Source organism: Vigna umbellata, chromosome 4 (assembly GCF_029865625.1).
Source record: "Vigna umbellata cultivar VRB3 chromosome 4, Vumbellata_1.0, whole genome shotgun sequence".
Taxonomy (NCBI): domain Eukaryota; kingdom Viridiplantae; phylum Streptophyta; class Magnoliopsida; order Fabales; family Fabaceae; genus Vigna; species Vigna umbellata.
In genome coordinates this window covers 46,712,234-46,725,071 of record NC_142168.1, presented here as the reverse complement: position 1 = coordinate 46,725,071, position 12,838 = coordinate 46,712,234, and the positions used below count along the sequence as shown (strand labels likewise).

Here is a 12,838-nt window from a genome sequence, read left to right as displayed (position 1 = left end):
TTAATTACAGTAAATAAATATATATCCTTGGAAAATATTCAATATAAAATATTTATAATTAAGGATATATGCTAGGATAATATACGGGGGATATTTATATTAAATATAGAGATATTTATATTAAATACTGATATATTCTAGGAAAATATTTAGTAAGAGATGGAGTGGGAAATAATTAGTATAAATAAAGCTAGAGTCTAGGGTTAAGGGAATGCTTTTGATTATTGAGTTTTGTAAAGGAGGTTATGGTCCAGAATAGTTGATGGAGGGTATGCTCCTAATTATTAGAAATAATTGACGAGGTTATGCTCCCAATTATTGTTTGTTTTCTATTTGATTAAGTTATTCTTATCAATAAAAGAGGTTTATTCATTCATCTTCTATTGTTCTTTGTTTGTGAGAGTGTGTGAGAGATTGTTCTAGTTACGTTCCATACTCGGATACGTAATAATTGGTCCGACTTGCCAGATCGAAGGAGGAGAGTGTGAGGCCAGCCGGAGGGACAGAGAAGAGTTAGAAACGTCATGGAGGGGAGGATGAGTGCAGTCGAAGTCAAACTAGAGCACCGTGGGGTTAAATCAGGAAAGCATGCAGGTGTCCATACGTAATGGAGACAAAGATGGAAGCAATATGCAAGAATTTACAAGAGCTGATGAAAATGATGGTAGTACGAACCCATCACCTAGATGGGAAGTCAAAAGGAAGTCAAGGGTCAGTCAATGGGAAAGTCAACAAGGAGGAGGGCGAGAAGGATGAAGGACCGAACGGTGGTGGACCGAAAGGTGGGGAAGGAGGTGGATCGAACGATGAGAGGGGCAATGAACCGAACGACGTTGAGCGCTAAGAGGAACCTTCGAGGTGGAGAAAAAGGGTAGAGTTACCCGTTTTCGAAGGGAGTGATCCACTGAACTGGATCAATAGAGTGGATAAATTCTTCAAGTTACAAGGGGTGTCTGAGGAGGAAAAGTTGCATCTGCCATACATCAGCATGGAGGGTAGTGCAGGATTCTGGTTCAGATTCTGGAGGGAGCAAACCGACAACCGAACATGGACGGGTCTGAAGGAGGCAATAGTGGTACGGTTCGGAGGCAGCAGTCAGGGACCAGTCTTTGAGAGACTGGCGGCCATTAAGCAGACAAGCTCAATGGAGGAATACATCCAGGAATTTGAAATTCTGGTGGGACAGACAAAAGGAGTGACCAAAGCACAACTGATGGGATACTTCATGGCAGGTTTACAGGATGGAATTCGAAAGCAAGTGCAATTGCTTGATCCAAGAGAGTTGATGATAACTATGATGATGGTGAGGGACGTGGAGGACGTCCAAGGGGGCATGAAGACTGGGAGCGGAAATATGATCAAGAATCAATCTGAGAGACCGAACGATTCAGATACGCGATTGGAGCCCAGTCGCCCTAACCAGAGCCGAACGATAACTGTTGTGGAGTGCCGAGCGGCAATCACGGAGAGTGTGGGTTCCGGACGAAAGGAAAGAAACCTGAGGAATCTGCCCTATGAGGAATATGTGAAAGAGAGGGAAGAAGGAAGGTGCTTTAGATGTGGCGATCTGTTCGGTCCTGCTCACCACTATCCGGACTGGAGCTTGAGAGTCACGATATTGGCGGAAGACGAGGAGGGATGGCCACACCCGAGCCTCTAGATCTGAATTGGTGAGGAGACATGAGATCAAGCTCCCTGATTCCAACCTTGAGGACAAGGTTGTTTTGCAGCGGGGTGTAATGTTAGGGTATAAGGTGGGAGGTAATGATAAGGGTTGGGAGGTAATGAGAAGGAGAAGAAAGGTAGGAGGGAAGTGAGGCCGAACGATATTGATTGTAAAGGCCGAATGATGGAAGGCATGGAGAGGTAAGGCCGAACGGTGTCAACGGGGAGCGACCATGCCGAACGGTGGGAGGCAGGAAGCGACCAGGCCGAACGGTGGGAGGCGGAGAGTGACCAGACCGAACGGTGGGAGGTAGGGAGCGACCAGACTGTTGAAGAATCACCATCTTAACTGCGCAACGGTTAGGGGGGCGAAAGCTAATTACAGTAAAAGGAGCCACAATAGGAGAGAATATTCAGTATAAGTTAATTAGAGTAAATAAATATATATCCTAGGGAAGTATTCAATATAAGATATTTATAATTAAGGATATATGCTAGGATAATATACGGGGGGATATTTATATTAAATATAGAGATATTTATATTAAATGCAGATATATTCTAGGGAAATATTTAGTAAGAGATGGAGCGGGAAATAATTAGTATAAATAAAGCTAGAGTCTAGGGTTAAGGGTATGCTTTTAATTATTGAGTTTTGTAAAGGCGGTTATGGTCCAGAATAGTTGATGGAGGTTATGCCCTCAATTATTAGAAATAATTGACGGAGCTTATGCTCCCAATTATTGTTTGTTTTCTATTTGATTCAGTTATTCTTATCAATAAAAGTGGTTTATTCATTCATCTTCTATTGTTCTTTGTCTATGAGAGTGTGTGAGAGATTGTTCTAGTTACTTTCCATACTCGGATACGTAACAACCAAAACCACCATTCAAGTAGGTGTCCCCACCAACCGAATCGTGTTTCTCAAGTGACCACCACACCGCAACAATTGCATTGATTAGCGCATCAATGCACCCTCACACACCGTTCACAGGCGCACACATATGACCTGAAACAGTCTCTTAGTGCATGGTTTGAAAATTGAGTAGGGTTGTTCACACTAACTTGAGGGGGATTGTTTTTTCATGTATTTTTTCTCTCTCTATATTATGGACTCTTTTGTTGCTACTACTTGTGATCCATCCATATGTATCAATTATGTCAATGTGAAACTCTCCATTGACAAATTAGATGGATGTAATTATGATACTTGGACATCAAACATTAATATTTAGCATAAAAGTCAAAGCTATGTTGATCATCTTACTCAGAATGTGGCCACTATTGCTAAAAATGAGCTTTCTCATTGGTTAAAAATTGATGCTCAATTATGCATTGTACCCAAGTCTATATTCATTCATCACTGAAACAAATATTGTGTTGTAAAGAAATACTATTCCTTTCAGTCACATTGTTTTGTAATTGAGAAGGTGATACTGTGTTGGGATTTCCTGGTTTCTAACACTTTGTTTTCTCTCAAACTTTAATAGCAGTTCTCAATCCCATTGCTACTTCATATATCTTTATCATTCTATAATTTGAACACAATATATCTAGATGTACCTTTTGATGAATCAATCTCCACTCAATATTTTGTTGTACTAATCTACCTGGTAGATGTTTTTGCAATATTTCTTAATTCATTGGTAATTTCTTTGTTAATTTTTATTTCTTTAGACAGGGTTCTGATTCTGGTGTGGACACTTACTTTGGATTTTGTACCTATCCTAGGCAGGAGTTGCGTCGTCGTATTGATTTGAAGGTGACAATCGTAACTTCAAAATATTGGGTTTTCCTTTTATATTTCCTTTGAAATTTAGCATGGTGTATTTTAGTTTTATTGTTGAGTTTTTTTCTATTTGATAGTCTTGTGACCAAGGTTTCTATTTTAGTCTTGTTTTTTTATAGAAAGTTGAAGATGTTTATGTTTTGTGATTGTATGATCTTATGTATTTGGTGTAATTTGAACTTATATAATAGTCATGTGTGTTGAACTCAGTTATTTTAGAATTATTGAACTATTGTTTACTATTTTCACTAAATGTGGTGATGAAATTTTGAATTGGTATGGTACTATATACATTTTTTTTCATATATAGTAGACTCTTACGAGTTTATAAATTGAGTTTACTGGTCAAGTTTACATAGACTATAGTATGATAACTTTGGTTGTGACTATTAATTATTTACCAAGTTATCACATAACCAACCATAGGATATTGCAATAAAAATTTAGAAGTAAAATTCCATCTTTACGGTTGTACATTGTTGCATAGCCACCTTTAAAATGATTGGTTTTAATGTGTTTGTAGGTGTACCCAAGACACATATATGCATTTGGACTAATAGCATGGACAGGAAACGATGTGCTCAATAGGAGGTACAGTTCATTCTCTATGCACTAAACTTTCTATTTCTAGAATGGAGCAGCCACACACACTCATGAATGTCTTGAACCAAGTGTGCTTCTTTCTTCCTTCATCACTGGCAATCACCTGTGCCAATATGTCCAGCCATTAGTTCAATCGTTCTCTTCGAAGTTGAACTTGCCTCGATGTTCCCTCTTCCAATCTAGTCCCCCAATTAAGTGATGATTGTGAGGGAGGATCCGTCTGAACAAGAACAATAGATCGAGGAGGACAATTGTGTAATGCATAACACCTAGAAATCATGTGGCCTAGCTTGTGAGGTCACACTTGTGACGCCCTTTTCATGGGTTGTTAGAGCGATTATATATCATCACATTGAGATGCCAAATCAGATGAATTTTCGGTAGAAGGAGGTGTGTCATTGATGGGTTTACTTGGCACATGCAAAAGGGTGGAACAAGTTGGAGTAAAATTGGGTACCAGTGGAATCCAAAATCTCATAACAAACATGGGAATATTCATCAAGTCCATGTAATTCTAGCACCATGAAGAACTTTGAGTGTTACTCTATTTCTTAGATAGGAGTAGAGGTAGGAGGTAGTACCTCATTAAATTCATGAAAAGAAATATGAGACTTACTCAAATAATCAACCATTGAGCTTTAACGTTGAGGACCAACTACATTGAAAAATCTATTGGACAAATCTTTGACTGGTGCGTGAGAATGTGTTTGGACTGTGGCATGGTGATCGCTTGGTCAAGATGAACAAATTTGTGTGATCATTTGTTGAAACTAAAACTCCGACTATGGCAATGGCGGCAGATCGGCATATGGAAGTGACGACGGTTGGATGGATCTGGTGGTGGTTGGATGGATCTGGTGGTGGCGGATGACTTTATTTATTTATTTTCTTAAAGATATTTTCTTCTCTTAAGCATTTTATAATAAGAAAAAAACGTGAGTTGTGCTAATAAAAATTCGTAGTTAAAGCAAAATAACTCACTGAAACATGACCTATTATTTTATTGCTATCTAGCTTTTTATTGTTTTCTTGCGCACGATGTTTTCATAACCTTAGCTTATTATCTATTTGATGGGCCTTGTTCGGTGTCTTGTTTATCTTGGGTCGTCATTTCTTGGTCATGCGTAGTTAACAAGTTTATGATGGTTTTTCTTATTGTGGGTGTTTGAGGGCAGGTTGAGGTTGCTAGCAGAATCTAAAGGATTCCGGCTTGACGATACTGGGTTGTTTCCAGCCGCACATGGTTCTGGCAGCAAACGGGTATGACATAAAAGAATCGTTTACATTTGCGTCATGATTTGCTTGAATTCTCATATATACTTTTGTACCACTTCAGGGTGCAAAAGGTAGTGCAAGTTTGAAATTTAATACTGAAAAGGAGGTATTTCATTTCCTGGACTTTCCTTGGCTTGAACCACATGAAAGAAATCTCTAAATATACGTACGATTTGTAAGAAATGTTCTGCTTGCTCTCTGCATTCAACTTTTAGGAATATGGTGATGCATTTAGCAAATGCCTTAGTTTTATTCTCAGGGTGCTGCTTTGTAAATAGACACTTGTAAGATACAATCGCACTTCTGACTTTTTTGTACAATGGCACCATAAGATGAGAGCAGTTTTGCTGGAAGGACTTATTTAAAATATATTAAGTTAATTGTCGTTACTGCAGTTTAATCATTGATCTTAGAAATTGTTCTACCGTTAAACATAATTTCAATTTAATATTTACATACGAAATTTATTAAACTGGTTTCTCTGTAACGTGTTATCTCTGCAACCGTTATCTCCTTTTACATTAATAACTCAATCTTTAATTTGGTCTTTACCTAGAGATCAAATTAAAAATGTGCTACATGAATGGATACAAGTTATGAATAAGATAGTGATCAAATCAGTAACATTTCATTCATATATGGGTCAATTTAAGAACCAAATTACATATTCGCTGCTCATAACCAAACTAAATTATACGACTGACTTTGTTACACCATATTATTTGGACGTAATTTTAATGTATCCCTTCCCCAAAATGTATTCATTCCCATAAAATTGATGCTATTCGACCTACAATGCTTCGGTGGTGGAACTCTCCATGACCTTATCTAGGATGTAAGCTTTATCTTCTATAGCTTTGAGAGAATTATTTTTCCTCAGCAACTTTTAGCATATGGGAAATATTACCGGAATGCAGAGTCTTCTGGGTTGTTTTGTTATGTATAATTCGTGACTATACATTTTGTAAGAAAAACTAAATGTTTTTCTAAACAAATGAAATGGGTTAACAGTATATTTCGAAATGTTTTTTTCTGAAAAGACTTCTACGACAAACTAAAATACAAATATGAAATTTACTTTTCTATAAATTAGAACTAATTTGTATAGAAAATAATTTATAGACGCTCTATTATTAATAAATGACGTCTAATAATTGTATTTATTTACAAAAATGCCACCGATCATTTTTAAAGTTGGTTATTCAGTGGTTGGACGTTGAACGTTGTTTTTGCACTAGTGATGAGTGAAATCATTAGACAAGTAAAGCACTACAAAAAATAAGGGCATTACCGAAGGTCAAGAGCCCTCGGAAACAGCCCAAAACCGTCGGTAAAAGGTAATTACAGACGACTTATCGACGGCCAAAGAGCCCTCGGTAAATCTTTTGTCGCTAACATTTACCGAGGGCTTTCGCCCTTCGGTAATTACCGAGGGCAAAAAGCCTTCGGTAATTACCGAAGGGCAAAAGCCTTTGGTAATTACCGAGGGCCAAAAGCCTTCGGCAATTACCTAACGTGAGTAATTATCGAAGGGCAAAAGCCTGCGGTAAGTTGGAGGCAGATCTAAGGCACAATTGTATTTCTTATGAAACCAAACTGTCCACAACACAAATAGACCTGCATAACATTTTCCAACCACATATAGACCTGCATAATGTGCATCTCAATGATCAGAAAAACAATATAACGTTTGAATCATCCATTAATCCATAGAACATGTATTTATATTTAAAACATAAAACAATGTAACATAATGATGTTCTAACATCCAAATCAGCCAATTGATCTAACATCCAAATGATCTAAACTCCAAATGTTCTAATATCCAAAAGTTTCTATAACAACTAATAACAAAATGAAACTAATAATGTACATAGTTATCATCAGAATGATCTTCATCATCCTGCTCCTCTATAGATGGCTGGACTAGTGTGGGTTGGACTGATGTCGGCAGGACTGATGAAGGTTGACTGATGTGGGCTACTGAGGGACAGCGGGTGACGAGGAGGGTCGTGGCTGGGTCGGAGGGATATTGAATTCATCCTGTGAAGTTTCAAGCAACAATCTCATGACCAGGGCCTACAGATGTCGTCTTCTGCATTACTCGCATCATCCGGTGTAGGAGCTGACTCATGTTCAGATCTAACCTGTGAAAGTCTCGTAGAAAATTCTTCCTGTTGAAACATTAAAAGCAATGTTAGGGAGTGATAGAATAACTTAAAATGAAAAATTAGTAATAGTAATAGTGTTATTTGCTTACATGAGTCTTCCGAGATCTTTCATCACCAAATTGATTAGTGTCCTTCCTTACATGAGTCTGTGCAAAGACCTCATCAACATGGACCGCCCGTCCCAGAGCTTGTGCCTGTAACATAATTTAGAATTACAAGTGTACATATGAAATAGAAAATACATAACTTATATATGAAAGAAAAAGTTATGTAATGAAATTTTACCATACGAATGGCATGCTCATGAATCGTTATTGACCCATTAGTATGTAGGATGCCACCCTTTTCAGATGCTCTGTTCCTCTAGGCTTTGGCACACTTATTGCGAAACTCTACTGTATTTCAATGAGCCAGTAAAGAGTTCCAAATTTGCTCGCCCAACCAGTAAGGGCGCTCTCCTGCATTGCGGGCATCCCTAAACATCTCTGACAGCCGATGAGATGCTTTCATGTGGAAATTTCTTTGTATCTGTGTTTCATGTTCAGGTTTCCACTGCACCTTCATCTGTAACATTAAACAGAACAAACATTGATTAATGAACATACTAAAATAAGAATGACAATTAGTTTAATGGATTGTTCACCTGAAACCGCTCCCAGAATGGCTTTTTGTCGTCATCAGGTATTGCTCCCCAACCTATTACTACTCAAGTCGAACATGGAAGGAAATTTGAACACTACTGTGATAAGCATACAATATGTATATGCAAAGAGAAGTCCTCAGTATTGAAATGCCTTAGAAATCCTAAGGGGTTGTGTATTGAAGTTGGGGGAGACAACTTATTATTACGGAAGTTCTCTTTTAAAGAGTACTTCCACATATTTTGTAGGTTATAAGTGTTTATAATATTTTCACACTTCTCATTCCATTGAGAATGTGTGTAGTACCATAGGATTTTAAATGACTATTGAACTTAATCAAGTTGTAGCCTAATAAATGAAAGACAATATACATGAACATACAATATAAACATCAACAAAATTTAGGCAATCAAATAGACAACAACAAAATTTTGTAGTGTGAGTTCTTAATTAGCTAGGTTTTACCATTCTAAACTTGTTAGGATAGTTTCTTTCAAGTTTATTTTCCTAGTTTAGTGAATTTGCAATTGTAGTACACCTTTTGTAAGGTTTCAGTAGTGATTTTTAGTTACTTCATCTACTTTTTTAGGTTTCAAGTAGGCAAACTTTGAGATTTAGCTACTTCATCTATTTTGACATGTTTCTTAGCTTCCTTTAACAACTTTAAACTTGTTAGGATGTGTAGAATACACACTCTTAGGTTACTTTAGAACAATTCCCATTTTCTCACCTATTTAGTACACTTTTTAGGTTTAAGTAGCCAAATTTTCAGATTTAGGTTGTTTTTGTAGTGTGAGTTTCTAATTAGCTACGTTTTACCATTCTAAACTTGTTAGGATAGCTTCTTATAAGTGTATTAGGCTAGTTTAATGCAGTTTGCAAATTTTAACCATTCTAGTGCATTTGTAGTAGTCATTTTGAAGAAGAAAAAGTTGTATTGGGTGTCAATTTTCGTGCACAAGTGATTTTGTGCTATTTGCCAGTTTAAACAAGTCCTAATTGTTGTTTTAAACTTGTAAGAACATTCAAATTGAGGCCAGATTCATCTATGTGCAAAATAGCATATTCAAACCTCATTTTTGAGTTAAATTGGGGACTAAAAGGGTGAATCTGCTATATAGTTTGGTTTTCAACCCAATTAGAGTTCAAACAAGTTTAAATTGATGAATTAAAGTTGCTCAAAGTGGAGAAGGACCAGAATTAGTGAATTCAAAGGGGCTGTCCAGCAAGAAAAAATGTGAAAATTGGCAACTCCTATAGCCAATTTTTGAGTTCTAGGTTGTTTTCGTAGTTTGAGTTTCTAATTAGCTAGGTTTTACCGTTCTAAACTTGTTAGGACAGTTTCTTTGTTGTTTCTTAGGCTAGTTTAGTGTAGTGTGCAAATTTTGACCATTCTAGTGCATTTATAGTAGACCTTTTGAGGTTTTGAGGTTTGAATTCTAGGTTCTAAGTTTAAAACTTCTTACATATTTGACAATCAATTTCAAACAATTCAAAACAAAGTTTGAAAAAACTCAATGTATACTCTCAAATTTAGGATAGAATTCTTTCTTATTATTTCTTATGAGGTTGTTAACCTCTATTTGTATACATAAGTCAGCAGCATATTTTAGGAAATATGGGCTGCTAATTCTACTGGACAAATCCCTAACATTACGGGATCAATCAAACATAAATAGCCTATTAACGGCAGCACCCAACAGTTACAGAAATATAGCACATTTAAATAAAAGACTTCCTAAAATACACTATGCCAATTAATACCACTCCAATCACAGTTTTGACACTCCCCCTCAAGCTGGTGAATAGGTATTTTCCATTCCCAGCTTGGAGACAATTCCTTCAAAGTTAATGCAATTCAGTCCCTTGGTGAGTATGTCTGCAAGTTGGTTCTGAGTAGATACATATGGTGTGCAAATCATGCCACTGTCTAGCTTTTCCTTTATAAAGTGTCTATCAACTTCAATATGTTTGGTTCTATCATGCTGCACCGGGTTATGAGCTATGCTAATTGCAGATTTATTGTCACAATATAGCCTCATAGGTTCATCCCACTTTATCTTCAAGTCTTCCAATATAATCTTCAGCCATAAAAGTTCACATATTTCGTGGGCCATTGCTCGAAATTCGGCTTCAGCACTTGATCTAGCCACTACACTCTGTTTTTTACTCTTCCAAGTCACCAAGTTTCCACCAAGGAAGGTGCAGTATCCTGTGGTTGATCTCCTATCTACCACTGCTGACCCAGCATAGTCTGCATCCATATATGCTTCAAGGCTTACACTCTTGTTCCGTTTGAACAAAATCCCTCTTCCAACGGTCCCTTTCAAGTACTGGACAATTCTAAGAGCAGCTTGTAGATGTGCTTCCTTTGGTTGGTGCATAAACTGGCTGACTAGACTTACAGCAAACGCAATGTCTGGTCTAGTGTGCGATAAGTAAATAAGTCTGCCCACAAGTCTTTGATACATTTCCCTGTCCACAGCAATATCATCTTCCATACTTCCCAATTTTATATTTGGATCAATTGGAGTACTCGCTGGTCTACAGCTTGTCTTCCCTGTTTCTCTAAGCAAGTCTGTAATATATTTTTGTTGAGATATGAAGATTCCTTTCTTAGAATGAGCCACTTCAATTCCCAAAAAATATTTAAGCCTTCCTAGTGTCTTGATTTCAAATTCCTTGGCAAGACATTCGCTTAACACTTGTTGTTCCCTTTTGTCGTCCCCACTCACTATAATATCATCTACATACACTAATAGAATTGTTACTCCCCCTGAAGCTGAATGTTTGATAAATAATGTGTGATCTCCTTGGCTCTGTTTGTAGCCTAGACCTGTCATTACTTTGGTAAATCTTCCAAACCATGCTCTTGGAGATTGTTTCAGCCCATATAGAGCCTTTCTTAATTTGCAAACAGTTCCAGCAGCAACCTGTTCCTTGTAACCAGGGGGCAACTCCATGTATATTTCTTCTTCAAGGTCTCCATGTAAAAATGCATTCTTCACATCAAACTGTTGCAGATCCCAATCATTATTTGCTGCTAGTGATAATAATACTCTAACCGTGTTCATCTTAGCAACCGGGGCAAATGTCTCCAAGTAATCAACTCCATAGGTTTGAGTGAAGCCTTTGGCCACCAACCTTGCCTTGTACCGTTCAATTGTCCCATCAGCCCTATACTTTATTGCATATACACTTACATCCCACTGGTTTTTTTCCAGGAGGTAGGGTGACAGGTTCCCAGGTCCTATTCTTGTTTAACGCCTCCGTTTCCACATCCATGGCATTTTTCCATTTCCTGTCAGACAATGCTTCAGATACAGAGGAAGGTGTGTGTGTGGAGTTGAGGTTAGTGAGAAAGGTTTTATGGGTAGGTGAGAATTTTTCAAAGGATACGAAATTTGATTGTGGGTAAAGTGGCTGTTGGGTGCAAGTTCTAGTTCCCTTTCTAAGGGCAATGGGTAGATCAAGGGTTTGGTCCACCTGTACTTCTAGATTTTCAGAAACAAACTCATTAGAATTATCAAAATTTATAGGATTTGAAGGTGTTACCTCATGTAGTGATGGTGGGTTGGATTCTTGGACATTGCTAGATTCTAGAATGGCCTTTTCTCTCCTTGAGTATATACCTTTCCAAATTTGCCACCACCATCAGGTGCAGATCTCACGGGTTCAGCAACAATGCTGCCATTTGTCCCAGTTTCAGGCCCAAACGTCATGTTTGGGAACATGAGAGTCTCATCTTCCTCTCTAACATTCTCTCCCTGAAGATGAGGTTGTTTGAAATAGCTCTCTTGTTCATTGAAGGTGACATCTCTGGACACATAGAATCGTTTTGAACCGGGTTGAAAACATTTGTACCCTTTTTGTGTGGTAGAGTATCCTAAGAAAACACATTTGACAGCTCTAGGATCCAATTTCCCCCTTTCATTACTATGAACATGTACAAAGGATACACACCCAAATATTGTAGGTTGGAGTTTATTTGTAGGGTCAAGGTGTGGGTAGAATGAGGATAGAACTTCCATGGGACTTTTTGAGTTTAAAACCCTAGTAGGTAGTCTATTGATTAGATAAGTGGCGGTAAGAAGGGCTTCCCCCCAAAATCTTTTAGGAACATGATTTTGAAAAAGTAAAGCTCTAGTTTGATCTAAAAGGTGACCATTTTTCCTTTCTGCAATCCCATTCTGTTGAGGTGTGTTCACACATGAGGACTCATGGATTATCCCTTCCTTTTGGCAAAAAGAGTTTAGTACAAGATTAAAGTAGTCCTTGGCATTATCAGACCTCATTCTTTTGATACTGACCCCAGATTTTTAATCATAGAGACAAACTGGACAAACACAGAGCTAACTTCAGATTTTTGTTTCAATAAAAAAACCCAAGTCACCCGGGTACAATCATCAATGAATGTTAAAAGCCATTTAGCACCGGAAATATTAGGAACATAAGCAGGACCCCATACATCAGTATGAACAAGAGAAAATGGGAAAGGACTCATCTTATTGCTCATGGGAAACGGTACAAGTTTATGTTTTGCTAACTCACACAACTCACAATGAAGACTCTCCACACTTAAATTTTTAAACAAGGAAGGAAAGAGTACTTTCACAACTCGAAATGACGGATGTCCTAAACGACAATGATAAAGTTGAACCTTCTCTTTATTGGTCATGGTGGATTTAGAAATG

The 12,838-nt window shown here is 37.6% G+C and overlaps 1 protein-coding gene across 4 annotated transcripts in view; it reads left to right on the top strand.

The window, feature by feature from the left end:
* POL{LAMBDA} (DNA polymerase lambda (POLL)) overlaps positions 1 to 5,732 on the top strand; it is a 33,157-nt gene extending 27,425 nt beyond the window's left edge. For 2 of the 4 annotated variants that reach the window (XM_088112443.1, XM_088112445.1), the window contains exons 11-14: positions 3,347 to 3,427; positions 3,978 to 4,045; positions 5,233 to 5,317; positions 5,394 to 5,732. In XM_088112443.1, coding sequence (XP_087968569.1) covers positions 3,347 to 3,427; positions 3,978 to 4,045; positions 5,233 to 5,317; positions 5,394 to 5,492 — 333 coding nt within the window. In that variant the 3' untranslated portion in view covers positions 5,493 to 5,732. Of the gene's footprint in view, positions 1 to 3,342; positions 3,428 to 3,977; positions 4,046 to 5,232; positions 5,318 to 5,393 lie in introns of those variants that run through there. The other 2 variants (XM_088112444.1, XR_015785860.1) reach the window with 2 other exon arrangements.
* Positions 5,733 to 12,838: the final 7,106 nt, after the last annotated feature.